We start from the raw sequence: 24,138 nt of genomic DNA, 5'->3' as shown, positions 1-24,138 counted from the left end.
TTTCAAATCACAGTTCTTTGTTTGTGGAGCTGAAATGCCTAGCATTTAAATTACCGTACCTTTCATAATTTACTTTAAAACATACCCCCTGCACTGTCAATGTAACTTTTGCTGCAATCCTATACAGTACATGCATACTTGGCAGGAGGTATCACTGAACTTATTTGCTTATATCTGAGTAGATGTGTAGGCTTGAACAGTTCGAAGTTTAATCCTATTCCCATGCAAATCAAATAGTAAACCTTCATCTGACCTAATTTTGACATAAAGCTTCCCTTTTGTAATAGGGCTGTACTATAAATCGCCATAATGCTGAATACCATATTGAAATAACGTCATGATAAGTGTTTCAACAAGGCAATATACCAGTGAACAAAAGGTGAACACTTAACAGCTTCCCAGGAGGTAGCTCAGCTGAACCAATACTTTGCAGATAATTTGCATTCAAATATTTTGAATGAATCCTCATGTTTTACTTAAAAGGACATTTAAGAAGTCTAGGCTTAACCCGTCTCTCCATAAACTCACTTTTCTTGTATAGAATAGTAGCAAACATTTGATTCAGCAACATTGTATATAGTGTCTTTGATCCCATGTTGCTTGCTCTTTCCTTCTTGGAACAGAAGGCTCCCATTGGCTGAAATGGGAAGAAGTTATTTTTGTCAATTCCACCTTCCCCTCTAGTGCCTACCATCCATGCTATTACCTAAGGTACTCCAGTTTTCTGGAGCAGATATTCAGGAAGCATAGTGGACTGTAGTGGGAAGGTGAAATTGCTGGACATTGGCCTCATTTTAGAAGCAGAGTGCCAGACTGTGTGGTGTGAGCTTAAAGCTTTCTCAGTGAAAGTGAAGTTCAATAGAAACATAGTTTAGAAGTAATACTTTCCCTCGCCTTTCAGGGAGCTGTCGGATTTTGATAAAGATGGTGCATTAACACTGGATGAATTCTGTGCTGCTTTCCATCTAGTAGTTGCTAGGAAGAATGGCTATGACTTGCCTGAGAAACTGCCTGAAAGTTTAATGCCCAAACTGATTGATTTGGAGGACTCAGCAGGTATTTCCTTTCTTCTATAGAGTTTTGTTCCTTTGAAACTACTGTTAAAAGTAGGGTGTCATTAGACAACATAAATTTTACAGTGTAAATTGTACTAATTTAAGGTTGACTCAGAGTAGATTCATTGAAATTAATGGACTTAAACTAGTCATGATCATTAATTTCAGTGGGTCTGCATTGAATAAAAGTTAGCTGAGTACAACACAAAAGCCTGTTAATAAGGAAGCAATTTCTTATTCTTGGGGTGGTTCTGTGTATTGTGAGTCACGGTTTTAGAGTCACGATTGAAAATGTGGTGAGAGATGGTGAGAAAAGTTAGAATGGACTGAACTTGCACTATGATGCCTCAAGCTAGCAACTATATTTTTGTAGCAAAGGACAGACAGCTCTATTTCTTTGGAAACTATAAGTAAACAGATTTCAAGGGTGTTTGATCTTAGCAAACTCATGTACCCAAAAGCAATATATGAAATCCCTATGATTCCACAAATAAGTTAATAAAAACTATATTAATGTTCCTGTCTGAGACTTTAGTATGATTGCTGACATCCCAAGGGCTGTCCTTGAAGGTTGGGACCTTTTGGAATTGAATTTCCATGAGGGTCTATTACTAGAAGAGACTCTAGCACCTCTCCCAACCTCTGTAGGAGAAGAGAGATTGGAACGTCCTCCAGTCTTTGTAAATCCCGTTTTCAAACTTGTGATTTCTTATTTCAGTATCTCTGTCTCATTAATTTAAATTGCAAGAGTGTCCCTAGAAAAACCTTTTAAAATAGAATAGTGTTACATTCCTTGAGGCCTATAATTTTTAAATTCTCACTGCTGCAGTGTATATATTTTGTAAATGTGCATAGATAACCTTGTGTTACAAGCAAGCTTCTGTAATAAGTGAGGTTGATACACAGAACAAATTATGGTTAGTAAAGCTTTGAATTGAAACCTAATTAAGACATTAACACACGATTGTGCTTGACTTTCATAGTGGTTCCTGTTTCAGAAGCAGGGGATCAGTCTGGTGAGGTAGGTTATGCAAGTTCACCAGCAGAAGCACCTCCAAGCAAATCACCGTCAATGCCATCACTAAATCAAACATGGCCCGAGATGAATCAAAGCAGTGAGGTTAGCAAACAGTATCTTTGAAAGTTTCTTATTTTAAAATCTAATGTATGACATAATATGAACTAGATGCCACTGTGCCATAAAAACTGGCTTATCTATCTCATTTTGAGTGTTCACTGCATAAACTGAGCAGAAATATATGGCCTTGATACATAAGGGTATATTTTGAAATTGTCAACATGTGCTCAAACATTTAATTATTAATGTATACTTCCTCTTAATCGTTAAAGGTGGACTGTTTTGTCGGTGATATGTCCTCTATTCAGCATTAGGCCTATTGTTACTTCGGTGGTATGATTTCTTGATAGTAACATTGCCTGTGCAGAAGCCCAAGATTGGAACAGGTCTTTCAGGAGGATCTCAAGTTCTCCAAACTATCCTCCTGAACGTCCTGAAAACATAGGCAAGTTTTGCACTGTCAAGATCTGTTGTAAGCCAGGCCGCCTTTTAGGCTGTGAGAAGTAAAGCTACAGGGAGCCAGGCCTTCTCGGTAGTGGCACCCACCCTGTAGAATGCCCTCCCATCACATATTAAGGAGATGAGTAATTAGATTATATTAAGAAGACTTGAGTAAAATTCACTAGGTAAAAAATACATATTCTAACAGCAGAAATATCAGTTACCATTTACTATGCTATGCTGCCTCAATTAATAATCATAATTACAGGGAAATTTTGATTCAAAGAACGACCAAAAATTACTATTGATTTGCTTGGTATGGATAATTATTGCATTGTTTATTGCAAAGGGTAATAATTAACAATAACAGGCGAAATTTTTAAAGGCTTGCCATATTATTGGACGGGTAGATGTCTTAATGGCTATTAGGCATTAATAGTTGCTTTTGGAATGTATTTGAGGTAGCATGCCTCTAATTGCATGTTACTGGTGTCAAACCAGAGATGGCCATTATTTTCACACTGCAGTTGTGAGCTTTCAGAGGCTTCTGTTTTTCCATCAGACCCTAAACTACATTTTCTTGGTTGAAACATACAAGGCAATTCCTAAATTGTTGTATATGTAACTCTTCAGGCATCCAATAGTAATTGGCATGACAAGGTTCCTCTGAAGTTAGAAGCCTAGAGGTGAGGAATGAGCAAAAATACCCAGGAATATAATTTTTATTTAGCTATTTATTTCACACAATTGATATACTATTTTGTTATTTTAAAAAATCCTCTTAAGAAAATGAATTGAAAGGTGTTGCCTTGTAATCAAGAGATTAGAGGTACCGTATGTGAATGAGAAGAGAAACAAAAATGGGGTAGTGTATTTTTTTAACTGAAAGTAATATAGAATGCTTGAGAAATACTACTAAGACTAATGTGTATTGGGTTATATTTCCAAAAGTTCTAGGACAGCACTTAGCACTGTGATTCTTTTGAATTATTAATCCTCTATGCTGCCAAATCAAAGTGTAAACAATTCTGTAGGAAATTCAATATGTTTACATTTCATGGCAGACTTAAGGCCAGTTGAGTTTTTATGAACAATGTATAAATGTATCTGGTTCAAATACTTGCTAAATCTTGTTTAATCTTCTTGTTTAATCATGTTTAATCTTCTTTTGCATTGTTTTGCTTATTTGGGAAACATATCCAATTTTCAGAATACAATTTCACTTGCCTTTCTTTGAATAGTTTGGTTTGTTGGGGCTTATGTGGAGATTGTATTTAAAGATGCTGTCATCCCCACACTCACCTACCTACTTGGAAAGTTAATTTGTGCCAAATTCTTACACTGTTTTTAACAGTTAGGTCTTCTTGAGGAATCTTCACACTTCATATTGGAACTGTCTCTAGGGTTGTCGATTTGATTTATTTTATTTTATTTAAAATATATCTACTGTCCAACATGCTAATCTGTCTGGCATTTTAGGATAACAAAGATTGTCCTATTGTCTCACTTATAATTCATAATACTCAGTAACTTACGGTACTCTTCAATTAACTAGATTAAATTTTTGTGAAGTACAATGCTCTAAAACAGGCATCCCCAAACTGTGGCCCTCCAGATGTTTTGGCCTACAACTCCCATGATCCCTAGCTAACAGGACCAGTGGTCAGGGATGGTGGGAATTGTAGTCCAAAACATCGGGGGGGGGGAGTTTGGGGATGCCTGCTCTAAAATATGTAGCAAAGCAAGTTGAATCAGTGTGAGAATATTTTCAGTAACATTACAATTTAAGGTTCATTTTATAAACCATTTCATTGTCCACTTAAAAAGGTGTAGCAGTTAATGACAAGAACTTATTAATTGTCACTCTACAAGTATCTGCAGTATCAGGCAGGGTTAGGGCCTGAGAATATAATACTGTACATACTAGAAGTCAGTACAAGATCCAGAATCAGGGTCAACAAGGGATGACGATGAGTGACAGAAGTGGCCCCACAGGTAATTCAAGTAACAGAGCTCCTCCACTAGATTTCCCTTCTTAGGTAGGAAACATTCTGGTTGTTGTTTTTTAGGTTCCTGAATTGATTGCCAGGTACTGACATAAGTCACAAGCAGGATGATGATATGGCATTTAGCAGCCATCAACAGAAAGCATTAAGATTTAAATCCCTGATAACATCAGGCATTATCTTGGGTAGAATCTAAACAGCTGCTTAAGGTTCATTCCAAGGAATTCTGTTAGCCTGGTGGTAACTTCTAATCTCCATGCCATATCACAAACAGCCCACATGCAGTATGGGGAACCGCTTTTGAGGAAACATGTCTAGTTATAATGGATTACAGTCATTGTCCTATATAATAAAGTCCCTGTGTCTCTGCGTCCAGTCCCTGTGTCCGCGCAACTGTGCATGTCCCCCACGGACACAGGGATTGGACGCAGAGACTGGACGCAAACACATGCACGCTCTCTCCCCCCCCCTCAACCCTCTGCCTCCGCGCGCTCCCCGTCCCCGCGCACTCACTCGCACCCTCGAGCCGGGGGGGGGAGAGAATGTGTTTCTCTCTCCCTCAACGGCTTCCCCTCCAAACCGCCGTTCTGCGCCTGGCCTCCTGACTAACAGCGTGAGGGGAAGAGGGAAAGGGACCGCGAGGGATTGTGACGTGAGCGCGTGATGGAGCGTGTGCGTTTGCGTCCCCACCCCATCGCCGCATCCCAACCCCTCCCCTCACCCTGCGTGAGGTAAATCCTTGGCCCGGTCCGGCTCCCGCAGCCACGGCGGCCCCGGAGCTCAATGCAGCCATCTTGGTCCGCCTCCTCCTCCTCCTGACAATCCTCCCTGGCCCGTGAGAGGAGCGGCGGGGCCGCGGCCTTCCCTCACTGTGCTCAGCCGCGCGCGCTCTCCACACCCCCCACCCTTCTGAACAGTGTTGACATAATGGAAGGCACCATTGGGGATTTCCCCCTCAAGAAAAAGTAAAGAAAGGTGAAGTTATGAGAAGGGGGGGTAGTGTCCGAAGAGGAAAGGAGGCAAAATTGTGAGGGAAATTGGTGACGGTTTGGGGGGGGGGGGGAGTCCGACTCTGAGGGGAAGGGGAAGTTGCCCCATGTCGGACCTCCTGCCTGCCTCCTTCGCTCCCTCGCCCTCCCACCCTTCAAGCTCTGGCCGCCACTCCCCGCTTGACTGGAGGGAAGCGCAGCCGCAACTTTCCCCTCTCACGGCTGCTTCTTTTCCCCTTCGCTCGCGCAGGCAGCGCGTCCCAGAGAAGCCCCGCTCGCTTTTCTTTCTCGCACGCGCACACACACAAACCGCCCGCCCGCTGCCACAGCAAACCATCCAGGGGGAGCCTGGGGCCTTCGACGCACATCCCCGCCGGTGGAGGCGGAGACCTGCGCAGTCCCAGGGCTTCCCCTCCGTTCCCACCTGGCTAGCGCCCGTTTACTTAACGGGCTGAATGACACTAGTATCTAATATTCATATTCTTAGGGTATAAAAGTTTTCATAAAGTGTGTTTTTCTAAATGGAGCATAATATTTCTGTATCTGGAAATATTATTTCTTATGATGGGAAGTTTGAAGTGTTTTGGTTTGACTAATAAGTTACTCACCATTCCACTAATGTGAGATACATTAACACTGATCTTCTACGAGGTAATCTGCCTTTCAAATCCTACATCAAATCTTATTTTCTTTGATGCCTGGTTATTGCTATTGTGTCCATGTCTTTTTTTTCTTTTCTTAGCATGAAAAACCAACTTGGCAGTTGTGTATTATGCCAGAGCATGTCCTGTTTCTTGTTGAAATGATTGCCAAGGTGGACTTCCCTATTGATTTACCGAGTTTGAACGTCTAATCCTTAGCATTGTTTCAATTATAAATTAAATATTTCTACACTGGTATAAAATGTACCCAGATTAGAAACATTTTTGAGGATTGCTTCGGAGATTGCATTGGCATGTTGTTGGTAATTTTGTAAACGTGTTATCTATAGCATTTATTCCTGATTTATTTTGAGGTAAAAATTTAAAAAAAATTCCAGGAAAAGTGGAGTACATAGGGTTATATTCAAAGTAGCACTATGTGAATATTCCATCAGTGCAAGGAATTTTGTTTGTGCAATGAAACATCCCTCCACCAACTTGACCCCCCGCATTTCGCAACCTTCTGTAGAAATTTTTAGGATGGCATGGGATGGGGAAGGGGGAGGGAATTCCCACTGCACAAGTGGAAATCATTGCACTGACATGGATATGTTAGCTGAATGCTGCCCATTGTATTTACACATACAGCATAATCGAACATTATAAGAGGTTTCCATTGTCAGTAGCTTGATTTTGTTGTTAAAACGTATACACTTACTTTCACAGAAGGGAAATCTCTTGATTTGCTCTTACCCAATGCAATACTTGACAGTTAAATTCTTGGTAGCATTGAGAAGCCGGAAGGATGAAGCTCAAAATACATTTTAAAAATGTGTGTGTTGACAGTTTTTGCAAATAAAACAACTGCCATTGCAACCTCTGAACTACCTTAAATCTTCTCCAGGAAACCTTTACTCCATCTCTCATGCTGACTTGTCTCTCCTCTGTCTGTCCAGCAGTGGGAGACATTTAGTGAACGCTCCTCAAGCTCACAAACTCTGACCCAATTTGATTCTAACATTGCACCAGCTGATCCTGTAAGTCAATCACTTAGCTTGCTTGTTTGAAATTAATTTTATTAACTCTGAATTTTCATTAATTGTATCTTGCCTGTTAATGCATGATTCTACAAAGCTTGGTGGGAAATGGTGGCAGAAGTCATAAATTTTACCTGCTTTAAAATTTATTGGAGGAATCATATGTATGCAGTATGATTCAAGTTTAACTATAGAACATTTTATGAGTTCAAGAAATAAAATGCAGTCTTCATTTTTTTGAAGTATGTGTACAGAGTGTGTTGAAATTCTTATCCATTATGGCTGTGACACCTTTTAGCTGCCTTATGCTGAAAAACAGGATTGAAATTAGAAAATAAGTATGGTAACTTGCCAAAGACCAGTTTGAACAAGGACAGCCAAAGTCACATGCAGATCCAGTCCTTTTATCCCAAAGCCCACATACAAAGCCCTTTTTTATAGATACCATGTAATCGCATTTGCTAATCCTCATTTTTCTACTTCTCCTAAGTACATGTCACTGCTTTCATGAACACAACCACTGTCCACTCTGGACAACACCAAGGCAACAGGCGTTCCTTGTCTGTATAATGGCCCATATGTGAAAATTTGCCCAAGTCATTTATACATCCTTCATTCTCCCTAGTGTGGTGTTTCTCACAGTTTTTAATTTCATGTCCTCTAACAAACATACTCTGCCCTCATCTACCCCATCCCACTGAGAGCCATGTATTGGGCATGTGATGGTGCATAATCTTCATTCACTGCTTTGTGAATGACTCCCACACTGCCAGAGCAAAGCACTAGAAAGGAACATCTCTGGCTCTTCCTCAAACCAGCCAGGAGTGGGGAAGGGCTCCTGTATATTCTCTTGCTGTCTGCAGCTTCCGTAGTTGGTAAGTTAAATCTGATGAGAGGAAAATATCTGTGTGCTGTAGGGTCTCCTTCAATAGAACTGCATTCTCCCATGTGACTTGTCTCACTGTTTTAGAAACACGGTACTAAAGGCACAGACTTTTTTATTTGCGCATGCAAAAGCTGAACAGTAGGTAATATGGGGTGGGCTGTGAAGCATCTTGGCAGGTGGCATGCAGCAGGTGGATGGGATGACAGCTTTTCTAGATCCATGGTTTTTCTTGGAGGGCCAGAAGTGAAGTGCTGTTGCACTTGCATCCTGCTTGCCAGTTTTCTATGGACATCTGGCTGGCCATAGTGAGAGTAGAATGATGGACCTTTGCCTTGATCCAGCAGAATCTTAACCAGCCCTGTTACATGTACTGCTGTACAACAAAAGCAGTGTGCAGCACAGTGTGGTCTAGCTGCCATATATACTGTATATTCCTACTATTTAACCCAGGAAAATCTTCTCAAAAGTCGGGGGTCGTCTTATACACCAGGTCGTATTGGTACCTCACGGTGTAAATTGCTACAAATTAAGGCACATGATCTCCTGAACAAATTATTTAGAAACACATGTAACCTTGTGCAAGCAGAATGTTGTGTGCAAACTGCTAAAAGTGTTTGTTTAACAGGGGCAGCCACTAAGCTTTGATCCAGTGATGATCTGCCCAATGCAGATAAGCAAATGATATGCTTCCGTGTACTTTGCTAGTGAAAGAGCTGTCATGTACTGTTTTGAGTATCACAACAAAGTTGCAACAGAGTTTATTTTAGTATTCAAGGTTTTTAATGAAACTTTTGATTAAGCTATCAACTTTAGACCAATTAATTATACTAAGCTAAGTTAAATTTTTACCTCTTTGTCTTAGGATACTGCTATTGTTCATCCTGTTCCTATTAGAATGACTCCAAGCAAAATTCATTTGCAAGAAATGGAACTTAAAAGAACTGGAAATGGTAAGTTGTTAAGTGGTACCTCTACGTAGCTAAACATTAATTTTCACAAACGTAATTAGTTATTGAAAGGCTATCAAACAATGTATTCATTTTTTTAACCATTGATATTGTCACTATGGGGTTCTTGAAGCCATTAATAGTTTTATCCTATTCAGTTATTACACTGTCTCATTCACATGAAATGCTAAACCAAGAAACAAGCCATTCACTAGCCACATTTAATTGTGTGAATGAGGCTAGGGCTCATCAGCTCCCCCAGCTTCTTCTCTGGTATGGCCACGAGGAGATCAGAAGGTTCAGCTTCTGGTTTTGACTATCTGCAATTTGTTACATCTGAATTGGGAAAAACTAGTTTGTTGAAACAAACAACCTCCAATCCATGGTTTGTGAATCTGGCTTTCATAGTCAAGATTAAGCACAGTATAGGGACCCCACTGGAGGAGGAAAAGGGAGCAGGTTGTTGACAGGATCAAGTCTTGTTCATGTACATCTCAACCAGGCCACACTTTTCTAGCCTGATTTAGCTTGCACGTTTGTTGAGAAGCTAAAATTGCAAAGGGGGGTGGCATTGGGTAGAGCTCTATATAGAAGTGGCAGTACTGTATAAAAATACTGTAAGACAATGCAGACAACAACAAGTACATGGATTAATGAGGGTGCTTGAATTTTAAAAATGTATTTGTGGCTTCTTATGCCATTTTTCTATAATACAAACTTTTAAACCCCTACAAATAATAGACTTGAATGATATCATTTTATGTTGCATTTGAGCAGTTTTGATGTTCTTAAAATTATTGTCTTGTGTTTTAATATTGTGTATTACTTATGCTTTTATAAGCTACTCAAAAGCATGTTTTGATGAGTGCCCATTAAACTAGTAATTTAAAAAATGCTTTTTCTATCTCTAAAAGGAACAGAGATCCTGTTCATGTAATTTTGGCTTTTCAGTCTTCCCTTTCCTTTGCATTCCCCCAAAATCTGTTCCTGGGGATTGGTGTGTTATATGATGCACATGGAGTGGGGAGTTGATATCCACATATACGCATGCGTGGCCAGAAATGCAAGTTATGATCTTAGCTGTTTAGAATTTTAATTTTGACATATTACTATGGTGTCAGACTTTGAGCATTAGGTGAAATTTACCATTAGAAGAGAGCTGGACTAATTTATTGTTACTAATTAAATATCTATTTTATTCCTTTTTAGATCACACAAATCCCACGAGTCCTTTACTTGTAAAATCACCTGATCTTGTAGAAGAAAGTAAAATGAGTTCATCTGCAAAATTTGTAGGAGGAAATACAGTTGGCAAGTATCAATGTTTTCTTTCCTAGTAGGGTGTCAGCCTATTCCATTTCATTGCAAATAGTTATGGTAACTAACTGTAACCCAATACCAAGTTCAAGATTGGGGGAAGTAGTACATTCAGCAGCTACTCTGTCCATCTATGTGAAGTGGAAAACCCTTTAAAATGCACATTTCTTTTGTGTTTGAAAAAGGAAATATGTGAAGCACCCTTCAGAGTTGGGGATTCAGATGTCTTATTCTTTAACACACTCTGGCCACTCTGATGCCCTCTTAGACCTCTTTACACATACTTTAAGGAATTGTGTCTGGTAGCTGCTAGCTAGTTGGAATCCATGCAGACCTATATAATTTCTCAGATCTTCAGTCAAAGTGGTGGAAATAGTTAAGTACATTTTTGCAGTACAACCCCTGGGTTAGAAGGTATTGTTGATCATTCCAGAGTAAAGGGATATGATCTAATATATGTGAAGAGGCCAGATCCATTGTAGGAAGATTCTGGTGTGGAAACTTGTTTTGCTTATCAGTTTTGTGTCACTTATGACCAATATACCTTATTTATAGAAAAGCCACTTGAAAGTTTTACTCTGTAAGATTATTCTGTGGAATAATCAAAACAAGCAATGTATGATTTTCTTTTTCTTAAATCAGCAGATGGTTACAGCAGCTCAGATTCCTTTACTTCTGACCCAGAACCTATTGGAAGCACTGTAACAAGACAACGGTAATTAGATGCTTAAAAATGAAAGACATTAAAGTAGCAACTCCTATCCAAGGGTAAAGTACCCAGCTCCTATTCCACAATTTGTCCCCCCAAAAACACAGCCTGGTAATCTCTAAAAGAAATTCATAATTCTAGAAGGAGTCAGTTTCCTGATTGGTCTTTTTGTGTGTATTTGTGTTGACACAAAGAGCTGCTCCATCACTTCCTAAGTCAGGTGTGGCCAAGCTCGGCCCTCCAGATGTTTTGGGACTACAACTCCCATCATCCCTTGCTGACAGGACCAGTGATCAGGGATGATGGGAATTGTAGTCCCAAAACATCTGGAGGGCCAAGTTTGGCTATGCCTGTCCTAAGTGTTTATTTGGTGGTATAGCAGTCCGTAAATTTAACGAGCACTTAGTGTTAAAATGCTCACAGAAAAGTGCACTGAGTTCAAGAATAAAAAGGGTGCAGGGTGGTCCTTCAGTGATGGTCTCATTCAGTGGTGGTGTTCTGTTATACATAATTATCATCTACAATGCCGCTTGACACAACTGTTTTTGTCTTGTGTCTTTTCCTGGCTCCAAGAATATATTCTCAAAGTATTTAAGCACTACTGCAAGCTGTATTCCCTTACCACCATTGTTTAACTGTCTATTTGTCAGTCATAGAATGAGATTTCCTTTCCTCCATTCTGCAGCCTGAAGTGAGGATGGGCAACATAAAGCCCTCAGGTCAGATCCATAGGGTGCTATTAGAACATTGGAAATACGTGTGTGTGCTGTTTAGCAAACTTCTAGTCTCCAGCATTGTGATGCAAACCTGTAAATTGCAATGGCAGTGGAGCTGAATTTTCCAGAATGCAGAAATATCTAATGATATAAAACTATTTCCCGGTATTGCCACATGTACATATTCTTAAGCATTTATACAAGGATGACTGTGTTCTTTTTATTCTTTCGGTGAAAAAGGAGCTTGTCTCATTTTAGAGTAGAAACTTTTTCTCTGGAAACAATAGGCTATCCATTTTCAAGCTGGCTTGATAGATCCATGCAGAAAACAGGCCCTATAATTTGAACAAGGTGACTTCCCCAGTCTAGCTGATCTTAATCTACAAGTGCAGGTATCTTCATTGTATCATGGCTGACAGATCACAACTCAGTACTTTTCAGTTATCTTCAGTAGTTAAAGTTTAGATGTAAGAGCAAATTTTACTGGTAAGGAAACAGTTGCTGTGTTCTGATGACTATATGGGATTCATGAACTACAGTTTGCAATAGAATTTCTGTAGTTCCATTGTTTTTCAGATCACATTCAGGAACGTCTCCCGACAATACAGCTCCTCCACCACCACCACCAAGGCCTCACCCGTCGCACTCAAGATCATCATCTTTGGATATGAACAGAACCTTCACTATTACTCCAGGTGGGCATAGTTCAGATTCTTTTATAAGGTCAGTTTATTTTATTCATTCTTAAATCAAGTTCAGGGTCACTTGGGTAGTTCTCCTTTCTGTTTCGAACGGTACGAAATGTTCATGACATTGGGACAGTTGGGAAGTGTTTGTTTCGGTCATGTTTGCAATCTTGGGTGGAGGACCGTGTTAATATTTGTGTCGTAAAATATAATTATTAATGGGAACATGTTGCACAAGAGAGATTTACACAATACATTTCAGCAGAAAACCTACCTGAAGATTTAGATCTCTCTCCTATCAGCTCCTGTCTTGCTTTGTTTGCGGGAATCATCTGGAGCTTTGGCTAGTTCGTTAAAACGTGCCTTACTTTCTTCTTCTTTCTGCTTGAGGCACACCATCCTATACATGTTTGCTCAGAAGTGAGATCCCTTGAGTTCATTGGGGTTTACTGCTGAGTCAGCGTTCATAGGATTGCAGCCTGCATGATCAAGATTACATAGGCTAATCTGTAGGAATTTTATGAGTCAAGAAACTTGCCTGAAGGCCTAGGTTTTGGAACTTGCTGAGCCCCTTGAGCCATGTAACAATTAAAATACAACAAGAAGTTACTGCTGAAGCTTGACCCTGCTTATAGCCAAACAACTGCTTGTTTTAAAGCACTTAGTCAAAAGTTGTTAACACAGCTGAAAACATATTTAGTGTTCTCTTCTAAATATTACTGCCTTGTAGGTCAACAGCAAACTGGAGTGATTGCCTATCCCCCTGCAGTGCCTCCAAGACCTCCACCCACACAGGTTATTCTTTTATTTCTGTTGGAATTATTAATTAATTGCATCTTTTTAGTGGTGGTTCTGATTTCTGTTAATAATATTGTAATAATAACCTCTTCATTGAATAGTTCGATCTCAGAACAGGGAACAATGAAATAAATGTACAGGCAAAAGATAAGAAACAAAAACTACAGAATCCACAAAAATAAGTCCAATAAATATCCCGAACAATTCCATCATAAAACAGGGTAAGCTAAGCTGCAGTGAGGACAACTGTTAAAAATTTCAATTTAACCAAATATGTGGCTAAAGAAAATGGAACATCCAAGCATGTAAAATAACCTAATGACATTTTTGGACGAGGTGATTGACAAAATCATTCCCCAACACAATACAAAGATCCCAGAATTAGCCTTACTGAATTTGTTTATGAACAAGAACCTGGAGTTGATCACAAACCTTTCTTTAATAGGCTAGCTGCTGGAGACAGCATGTACGATCATCACTGCCTTTTGGAAATACCTTAAAGGAGCAAATTTAACATCTTGGTACAAGGCATGGCAAATACCTCTCACTGAAAAATTAACAGATAAGTTGAGAACAGTGAGAGGAATTAAAGAGATACTTTTGTGAGAGGATGGTGGAAATGTATTGCTTTCACAAACATGCCAGAAAATGAAAGATTTCTAGGGTATATGCTAATTTATGGATATCATCATAATTAGATTTTATCTGTAATACTGTTAACCCTTTATGGGAATTGTCATCTATAAAGCATAAGCAGGTGCCTCTCACTTGTTGAATTCTTAGTTTCTATTCATCTACATTCTGTCATGTTTTCGTATTTCACAGGACATTATGTTCCAGGTATTCTGGAAAAAGGATTTTAATAATTATTTTAATAAGAATTAAGCAATCAAATAACCTTCCCACCACAGCTTGCCTCTGGGGCACCCCTTCACTACCCCTTTGTGCGAGAGACAATGATGGCCTCACTCTGTGCCAACAGACTCACTCACTCTGTGGCTTCTGAGCAGCTTAACAACTTTTACCCCTATTCTCCACCCTACCCAAGCTGTCACACTGAGTGGCATGAACCCACATGCACCCACATATGTTTATGCGGAAGAAAGCAACTAGCAAAATAAACATATGTCTTTTACATGGTGACAAATTATCCAGAATGTCTCCCCTGTCATCTTATAAATATTTGCCTTAATTCAAATATCCCTTGAATGTTTAGGTCAGAAAAGAAGTCTGTTTACTTGGTTAGTATCCAAGCAAACTTTCTTATTTGAGCGAGTTTTTACATTAGTAAACTTTTTAAAAGTACCAACATAATCTGTGACATTGGTTCTCTTCCTGTAGGCTGGAGCTCATGGTCATCGTTCATCAGATGCTGAAGGTCTAATAGCACACACCAGTACCTCACCTCAGCAAATACCAGAACAGCCAAACTTTGCAGATTTTAGCCAGTTTGAGGTTTTTGCTGCATCAGGTGTAAATGAAGAAGAGGATGATGAAACTGAGAAACAACCAGAGGTTTTGCAGGTTAGCATAGACATTATATCTTCTGGGTATATTATCTGCAAGTATCTGTTAATTGCTGTCCAGTTATAGTCATGTGGTAGTGTTGAATGCTGGTGCCCAGTAGACCCTCGATAGTGTCCAGATCTTTGTCACTTGATCCTGTTTTATCTGGGAAAGGGCATAGGTGGCTCTTGAAGAAATATAGAAGCCACATACAATATGTTTCTGAGGATTCTGGCACTTCTCAGTGTGATCGGGCTGTTAAAGGCTTCACTTTTAGTAGTTATATGTGAGCTTCCAGAGTGTGCGTTTGGTCTCAGTTTAAGTGTCTGATCTCATACCCTTCCCCAAACCTGAAGATTATTTGAATCATTGCTTGCTTGTCATGATGCATTTTTGAGTTATTTCTGTCTCTAGGTAGAAAAAACACCTGATTCTGCTGGGCCTCTTAGAGTTGCCAAAGGTGATGGAAGACTTGAAGACAAAACAGTTTCCAGTACGCCTGCAAATACGGTATGTAAAATGTGCAACACAAGAACAGGTATTTTCTGTGGTGGCTTCCCGCTTGTGGCATGCTCGCCTAGCACCTTCGTTACATATTTTTAGGTACCAGGAAAAGACACCTCTTTTCCCAGATCTTTTACTAATAATATTCTTTAAATTGTTTTAAATTAAACAGTCTATGGCCTTTTAAACTGGGGGTGGGGTATTTGTTGTTGTGGCGGTGATGGTATGTATTTTTGTGGTTTTATTTTGTAAACTGCCCTGTGATCTTCAGATGAAGGGCAGTATAGAAATTTAATTAATAGTACTGTTTAATTAATGCTGTACTGTTTTTAATATTCGGTTGGAAGCCGCCCAGAGTGTCTGGGGAAACCCAGCCAGATGGGCGGGGTATAAATAATAAATTATTATTATTATTATTATTATTATTATTATTATTATTATTATTATTACTACTACTACTACTACTACTGATAATGGGTTGCACCCTCCATTTTACCTAAAAATCACAAGGTTCTTAAAGCAATTTTCATAACAGCATGTTGTAGTGGCAAATTTTAAAAACTAAAATGGACTATAATGTTCCAGTAGAGTCTTTACAGATTCTAGTTACCTGTAAGACTGGGATTGTTCCTTCTGTCATGGCTCAGTTCTTGAAAAGCAGTGGTTGCACAAAAGGCTGTTCTGTATAATATTGCAGATTGCTGCTTGCCGATGTCATTTTTATGATATATTACTGCTGCTTCTTTTGCTGTGGTGAATTTTTTTATGCCTTGGTTAGAAAGGTTGGAAATAAATGTAAAAATATAATAAGAGTTAATGCTGTAGATTAAATATACTTTCATTTGGCTGAATAAAGCAATATTCAGTTGATAACTGACTTTCATATTCATTCAGTGTTTTTGCTGCTTGATAAGATACATAACTGCCTGTAACCAAAGGTATCTCTCACAATAATGCATCACTTGCTGAATGTGTGAACTAGCTCCATTGAAACAAGTGTCTGAGGTGATGAGAAACAAATTCTTTCTGTAATGGCTCAGCCACCATTTGTTAATGGTCATCATGCGAGGAGCAGGCATGTGTGCACTTTTGATTCTCACTATTGTGCTGAGTTGCAACTCTGATTCATGCTGCAGATTCCCCATCCATGGATGAAGCACACCAAAATCAATTACAATGGACCTAAGCCTTCACAACACGATGGTTTTAGCCCTCATTCAATTTACTCTTCATTCTTCACAGCACCTTTGGGTGCAAGTCTGATTCCTGTACTTGTTTGGAAATAGAGGGGTTGAGCTAGCAGAAGAACTTTGACATTCTCATTGAAACGTAACATTGACCCATTTGTCACATGCTGGGTCAACTTAGCCACAAATGTGGGTTATTTCTTACAGAAACCACTACCCACTTTGTATTCATCCTTTTGTATTCTGGCAAAGATAAGTAAACAAAAGGGCAAAAGCAGTAAGTAGTCCTATCAGCGGAAGCCCTGCACAAGGACTTGTGTTGCCCATTGGGGTTTATCCTTTCTCCTCCCCCCCTGTGTCCCCCCAATTTTCTCTAGGAGGGTTGGAAGAACCTCAGAACAGCATGCGGAGAGAGAAGGGGGTTTCTTCTATCTGGAAAACCGATATGCTTGCATTGATGGAACAATCAGAAGAGTGAAATGTTAAATTCTTCCTAGCATATTCCTTTGAAAGTTTTTACACTTCTAATGACACACAAGCAGGACTGGTATACCTTAGATTCCCCCCCCCCAAGTTGTTGTTGTTGTTTAGCTGTTTAGTTGTGTCCAACTCTTTGTGACGCTATGGACCAGAGCACGCCAGGCACTCCTGTCTTCCACTGCCTCCCGCAGTATGGTCAAACTCATGTTGGTAGCTTCGAGAACACTGTCCAACCATCTCGTCCTCTGTCGTCCCCTTCTCCTAGTGCCCTCCATCTTTCCTGTCATCAGGGTCTTTTCCAGGGTGTCTTCTCTTCTCATGAGGTGGCCAAAGTACTAGAGCCTCAGCTTCAGGATCTGTCCTTCCAGTGAGCACTCAGGGCTGATTTCCTTAAGAATGGATAGGTTTGATCTTCTTGCAGTCCATGGGACTCTCAAGTCTCCTCCAGCACCATAATTCAATTCTTCGCCGACCAGCCTTCTTTATGGTCCAGCTCTCACTTCCATACATCACTACTGGGAAAACCATAGCTTTAACTATACGGACCTTTGTCGGCAAGGCAATGTCTCTGCTTTTTAAGATGCTGTCTAGGTTTGTCATTGCTTTTCTCCCAAGAGGCAGGCGTCGAAGAAAGCCTAACAAGCTGTGTCTGGTGTGCAGCTGATACTCATCTGTAACCCAGATTTAAATACACAGTTGATAAGTTGTGGTTGTTTCTTCAATTACCCCAGATGGACAGAGTTTTACATCTGAATGCTGATACCTTCAAGTGTAACAGCATGTTTCCAGGCTATGGATCCCTCGGCTTCATATGCACAGTATTCAATTTAAGCATGACACTGAACATACAGAATCCCAAATGGCCAGTGCTTGGAGGTTTTTTTAATATACATTTAAAACAGGCCTAACCTTTCTCTAAGGGACATGGGTGGTGTTGTGGGTTAAACCATAGAGCCTAGGGCTTGCCGATCAGAAGGTCAGCGGTTCGAATCCCTGTGACAGGGTGAGCTCCCGTTGTTTGGTCCCTGCTCCTGCCAACCTAGCAGTTCGAAAGCATGTCAAAGTGCAAGCAGATAAATAGGTACCACTCCGGCGGGAAGGTAAACAGCGTTTCCGTGCACTGCTCTGGTTCACCAGAAGCTGCTAAGTCATGCTGGCCACATGACCCGGAAGCTGTACACCGGTTCCCTCGGCCAGTAAAGTGAGATGAGCGCCGCAACCCCAGAGTCTTTTGCAACTGGACCTAATGGTCAGGGGTCCCTTTACCTTTACCTTTAACCATTCTCTAGTGATGCTTCCAGGAGGCTTAAAATCCCTACAAGTGGAATCACATATCTTAGTACACATATCCTCACATATCTTAGTACACCTTCTTACAACATGATCCTATGCTCAGAACTACATTCCACTGTCTTCACTCCACCAAAGTAGGTGTTTATTGGTTGGGAACCTTGATTATTCTGTTAGTAGGTGATGAAAATGGATTTTTTTTATTAACTAGTCATTAGTAATGATTAAAACTGAGTGCTGGTGAAGTTTATTGCTGTACGTATTAAGATACCCTCTGTAATCTTTCAGGGCAAAGCTACAACGCCTCTGGCACCGCCACCAAAGCCTATACGCAGAAGGCCAAAATCAGAAGATGAGCTGAGACCGGAAGCTGAGGAGCAAACACAGAAAACAGGTGTCATAGCTGCTGTTCTTGCTTCACAGCCATCTATTCCTAGGTAACCCAAGATGTGTATAAGTACCTCTGATACCAAGGCATTTTCATTTTAAATAGAAAATATAACAATTAGTAACAAAGTTATGATATTTGAATCATTGAAATGCTAAGTAAAGCCACTGTGAACACACTTGAATCCAAAACACAGTATAGAGTTTTAGAAAACTCTGATGCACAGCATTTTGCATTATGTTACAATCTGCAAGAAATGTCTTTCTCTGTATTTATTAAAACTGCATCAAGAATCTAATTTCCATATTAGGTGTACAGTTCAGTCTGTCACACTCTTGTTATAAACATGGCTGCATGCACTTGACAATTTCATGGGTTTTCACTAAACAAGGGAATTTAGCATTCTGCAGTGTTCATCAGAGACCCGAGGGGGGCTAGTCAGGCTACTTTGCTGACCAAGGGCTTCGGATTTAATTCGTTATAAAGCTCCCTCTCCCTTCCCAAAGGCTGCTATTTATTGTTCTAATCCCAGGCTAGTCACCATTTTCTTCTCTTTTCCCTTTTTGCTTCATAACCAGTCCATGCTAAAAATATTCAGAAGCCTTGCGTTTTAGAAATAGAAGAAACCAGCGGCTACAATGCAGCAAAAAGTTGCAATGTACCCCTGGTATGTGTATGATTCCTGAGCCTATGGCTGATGGGAATGAAAAACATGAAAGCATCGAGTGAAAAAATGTTTTAGTTCTTGAAAGCTTAAAAGTCCAACTAAATTGTATGCAATCAGTGAAGGCTGAGGTTTCTGTATGCAGTGAGTATTTGATTTGACCTGGGAGGTATTCTAAGGGTGTAATTTAAGTAATGGGAATTTGCTATATCATGAGAAGTGTGGTGCATTTTTGACTTGGAGTTTAAGCCAGCCTCAGCTACATCTTTGACCTGCAGTATTAACATTGGACTACATGTGAAGGGCTATTGTAAACCTAGCATCTCAGCACAGCTCTGCAAAATGTAGGAGGCGTATATTACTGACCTCCTCCAAAATATTCAAAGCTTCCTCTGAATCTGGTGACACCCCTTTTGTGTGCATGGCTGTTTTGGCTCAGAAATAAAGTAGAATATTATGCAAACTAAATAGATGATTATGCATTGCACACAGATTGAGTACTAGCACTTTTTGTGGGGCCTGGGTTGCTTGGCAGAAAGAAATGTACCATTCTGGATACAAGCTTGAATTTGCAAGACAGCTGAATTCAGTTCAACCTGCGGTGCAGGAAACATGCTAATTGATTCTAAGCTAGTAAAGAAAGCCATGGACCTGCATAAAAGCATAGTCTTTATATGCACTGTCTTAGTTTCAAATAGCTTTGAAACACAAGGAAACTTCAAAGGGAGTTCTGAGATGCAATGCAAGGGAAAACCTGGGAAGTGTCACTAGGTTCATGCAACGTTTGTTGTAGCTCTGTTGTAGACTGTAGCCACTGACAGGAAAGGATGCCAGAATTCACATTTTTATTAATTGACATCCAGCTAAACAATACATTAAAGAAACTAAGGCATTGAGTACAGTAATTAACTGATTTCAGAACAACTTTCTTGAGCCATTTTCTACAAATAATAAGCACTTTCTGAAAGTTGTTTCATGAACTATCTCTTCAGATCGGTGGGAAAGGACAAGAAGGCTATTCAGGCATCAATCAGACGCAATAAAGAGACCAACACCGTTTTGGCCAGACTGAATAGTGAATTACAGCAGCAATTAAAGGTAAATGACATTTTTAAAAAATTAAACACCTTTTTTCTGCACCAGATCTTTTGGTTGATTATCTTTTGAAGGCAGTAATCTTCACCTTTTCCAAAGTAAAAAACCTTTTATCTCAGCTTTCAACATAGGCCATGTTTCTGATCACACCCCAACCCAATCTTTTGGTGATTCTGCAGCTTCCTTCATGAAGCAAAGGCAGGGTTTTTGTATTGGTTGCTGATATGAGCCAAGTGTCTGCTGTTTTAGTCTTCTCCCCCACCCCCACCCCCGACACATGTGCACACTTCTTCCCTTAAAAACAGCAGAAAATAAGTTGATTTAGATTTAGAAGAATTCTCCAAGGCTAGCTATATAAAATTATTACATAGTATTGAGAATGTAATAGAGTTTTAACGTATTACAAACATTTGTGTTAGCCTATAGTAAAGATTAATGTAACCATTGCAACTAAATGTAAGTTTGTTCATCGTGGTATCTCATCTGTTGTATATAAATGGCAAATCTTTCCTTTGTAGGATGTTCTTGAAGAGAGAATTTCGCTGGAAGTTCAACTGGAGCAGCTTCGACCCTTCTCTCACTTATAAGCCAATTGCCATTAACTGTGAATTAATTAACTCTGAAAGGGGAAATTGGGTAAAAGGCCTAATTAAAGACCCATATGTTCAGCTCAGTGCACTCTTAACATTTTTTTGTGATTGTTTTGTCCTCTGTCCACAGTTGTATTTAAGTAACTTTTATAATTTTAATACAAAGAATGGAATAATTGTTTCCTTGAATGTTCTATATATTGGCACTGCCAACCTTCCCATTTTGTTGGGAGGACACATTTTTAATTTGGAGCGAAGTTTGTACAGCTTCAGTGGCCTAGATCCCAAACTGAACTTGATTACCTTATGAATTTTCTATATTTCATGTCAAAGATCATGACTAAAAAAACATCCCAGATATCTACTTTTTAAACACAGAAGCACATGCTTTTACACAACTTTCTTTTGATTGTGTAAGAGAAGGTTAACCAGCTGTGGTCATCCGTTTTTCCTTTCCCGAGTCACACTTTGCAATCCATCTTGACATTTCAGGCAGCCATTTTGATTCATTTTGCGCCTTCCAAGTGCCACAAATACCCTTTTTTGTTTTCATACTACCTTGCCATACCAAATGCATTTGGTTGTCTTTTCCTCTTTATGTACTTTGTACGTGGCCACAGCTTGACATTTGTTTCACTGTTTCCATTCATGACTGTAATTTTTCAGCATGCACGTAAGTGCATCCCTTCTGTGAAAGGATTGGGTGTTGATCTCTCCGCCATGCACATTTCCTGAACACCACCCGTAGTTGCATGCTTTGCACATTTACCCTTTTATTAACTGGCACATCCAACAGACTTTACTGTAACACACTATGGTCAATAAATGTGTCAGTACCTCAACTCTTCTTTCCCAGCCCCAGTCCCTGAAAACTATTTTTTGTTCCTCAAAAGGTTTGCTTCATCTCTCCAAGCCTTATTCTTCTGGCTTGCAGACAAGCTTCATTAACACAGTTTCCTGAGTGTATCCTGCTATTCAGGTTGATGTACTGTATTAGGATTTGTTGTATATTGTATAATACACACCTTTTGATCTCATATGTAAATTCGCATTAATGCTGACTAACAGCAGATATTCTATTTAATGGCTTATTCTGGCTGTGGGATCATAGATGTTAAACTGCATGGATGTATCTCAGCAGAATCAGAACTAGCAATTGTGTGATTTTTACACCAATAAAACAGCACAATATTTTAACTTGGGTGAATCCTTTTAGTTTGGTTTAACACACCGAATTACGTTGCTTTTCATGAGCCTGCAAATAGGATTTTGCACTGAGTATTTGGTTGTGAAGAAACCATAACGCTAAGACTACTTTGGCCACCATGTTGGCCAGTTGGCTTGTCCAGCCAGCAGAACAAACTTAACACTCACACAACAGGATTCCTCCCCTCCCCCCCCAAGAGTAGATTTTGGTGGCATATGGAGCTGCATAGAAAGGGAAGTCCACTCATGTGCTATGGGAGATTTATCACCCTAAATCAAACATTAGAGAAAAGTCAAACAAAATAAAAAAATTCATGGTATGTGTCAAAGCAGGAAAGAGACTCAAAGCAAAGAGTCAGAAAGAATAAAGGTTTGTAACTGCATGCATTAATAGATATCTAACAACACACTAACAATTTCTATCTACTGTACAGCAAGAAGAAATACTAAGTCACAGCAAATGTACACTGGGACAGGGAACTAGGTCTAGCCATCTGGATCTCTGGCTTCCCGTATGCTGCAGAGGAATATTCAAGCCTAAACAGGGTTTGAAGTTTCCACCAGTCATGGATCAGTGCTGACTTCAAGCTCCACTTTCTGCAAGGGGCAACTACACAGCTGATCCCAGCAACTTTGAAGTCATCACCTGTCAGCTCTGTTTTTTTACTGATGCACTACTATCTACAAAATTCACAATGGGGGAAACTCAGTAGCATAACCAATCCCAGCTGGCTTGCTCTCAGCAAGCTTCCCTTACCAAGGTGCAATCAGGAGTGCACTATTAAGGCTCCAGATTGTGTGTCCATTTGGCCCTCACCAGACATCACCCATGAGATGATGAAGTGTCAGGGAAACAGCCTCACTGGCCAAATGAGGCCCTTGGTCAGCCTGATTTCCCCATGTCTGTTGTAGACACTAAACAGTTACCTTTTTCTTTTGGGAGCTGCATGACAGTTACAAGCGGCAGGAAGGTGAGGTAGTAAGTAAAGCTGGGAAATTTTAAGAACAATTTACATTATCTTCAATATTGCAGATAATTGCCCTTTGCAGTGCAGAAAGCCATATAAACTTGTCATGGTCCTCCGTAGAACAAATCATTTGAAACCTGGGACTTTGCAGAAGAAAAGCATTCTTGATATCTGTAATAATAATAATAATAATAATAATAATAATAATAATAATCTGATTTCTTAAAGATTATAAATGAGGATCAGTTTTCAAGCCAAGACAGGAGATCATGTAGCAATATGTGCAGTGGTGAAAGCTTGACCCATTTACGGTGTTCCATGCATTGCATTCCCTACAGAAATGGTGACCTGTAAAGCAGGCCTTGTTGCCATTCAGTAACACCTTTCTTATCCCACTACTCAATTAGTATTGCACTTTTCCTCATCCCTGGTTTTAGTCTGCATGCAGATACTGAGAAAGGGAAGTCTGTGCATAGTTTTTGTCACAACATGGAAAGTGGTTTGTTTTTCATTTTTCAAAGTGAATCATTCTTTGACCAGCAAATGCATATTTTCACTGCAGTGAATAATATGGAGATTTACAGCATTCTCTGTTATTTCTGACAGGCATTGTTGTCTGTGTTAACACAGTTTGTACTCTTGCATTGCCCTGAGTTCTTCTGACGGAAGGGTAATTCCTCCTGGAGGGCACAGGGCACCTTTGGAATACTACAGTCCACAGGCAGAGCCATGCAAACTTCCTCCTGCAGGAGGAGCCAACACCAAATCCCAGACCAGCTGTACCAGTGAGCCAATAGCCAGGGTCTGTTCACTTATTAAGAAAAAATTAAGCCCCTAATCATTTTGCTAGCCCCTTCTGTCCTTTAAATACAGGGATTACTGGGGCAGCTCAGCATCCGTTAGAATGGCAATATCCTGTCCTTGCACAGAGTTTTGAGATGTTTCCCCTGGAGC

The 24,138-nt window shown here is 39.9% G+C and overlaps 2 protein-coding genes across 14 annotated transcripts in view; one reads left to right on the top strand and one right to left on the bottom strand.

Moving 5' to 3' along the window:
• REPS1 (RALBP1 associated Eps domain containing 1) overlaps window positions 1-22,207 on the top strand; it is a 40,993-nt gene extending 18,786 nt beyond the window's left edge. For 2 of the 9 annotated variants that reach the window (XM_060272723.2, XM_035108863.3), the window contains exons 8-20: window positions 902-1,056; window positions 2,039-2,175; window positions 7,167-7,247; window positions 8,996-9,083; window positions 10,290-10,391; window positions 11,040-11,112; window positions 12,399-12,517; window positions 13,239-13,303; window positions 14,648-14,830; window positions 15,227-15,322; window positions 18,562-18,710; window positions 20,318-20,423; window positions 20,939-22,207. In XM_060272723.2, coding sequence (XP_060128706.2) covers window positions 902-1,056; window positions 2,039-2,175; window positions 7,167-7,247; window positions 8,996-9,083; window positions 10,290-10,391; window positions 11,040-11,112; window positions 12,399-12,517; window positions 13,239-13,303; window positions 14,648-14,830; window positions 15,227-15,322; window positions 18,562-18,710; window positions 20,318-20,423; window positions 20,939-21,007 — 1,423 coding nt within the window. In that variant the 3' untranslated portion in view covers window positions 21,008-22,207. The remainder of the gene's footprint in view (window positions 1-901; window positions 1,057-2,038; window positions 2,176-7,166; window positions 7,248-8,995; window positions 9,084-10,289; window positions 10,392-11,039; window positions 11,113-12,398; window positions 12,518-13,238; window positions 13,304-14,647; window positions 14,831-15,226; window positions 15,323-18,561; window positions 18,711-20,317; window positions 20,424-20,938) is intronic. The other 7 variants (XM_060272722.2, XM_088666221.1, XM_088666224.1 and 4 more) reach the window with 4 other exon arrangements.
• ECT2L (epithelial cell transforming 2 like) overlaps window positions 20,152-24,138 on the bottom strand; it is a 33,139-nt gene continuing 29,152 nt past the window's right edge. For 4 of the 5 annotated variants that reach the window (XM_088666214.1, XM_088666215.1, XM_088666219.1 and 1 more), the window contains one exon: window positions 20,152-23,355. In XM_088666214.1, the coding sequence (XP_088522340.1) occupies window positions 23,216-23,355 (140 nt within the window). In that variant the 3' untranslated portion in view covers window positions 20,152-23,215. The remainder of the gene's footprint in view (window positions 23,356-24,138) is intronic. The other variant, XM_088666217.1, reaches the window with a different exon arrangement.

The sequence above is a fragment of the Zootoca vivipara genome, chromosome 3 (assembly GCF_965207765.1).
Source record: "Zootoca vivipara chromosome 3, rZooViv2.hap1.1, whole genome shotgun sequence".
Taxonomy (NCBI): Eukaryota; Metazoa; Chordata; class Lepidosauria; order Squamata; family Lacertidae; genus Zootoca; species Zootoca vivipara.
The sequence above is the reverse complement of the archived record's forward strand: the minus strand, read 5'-3'. Positions and strand labels throughout refer to the sequence as shown.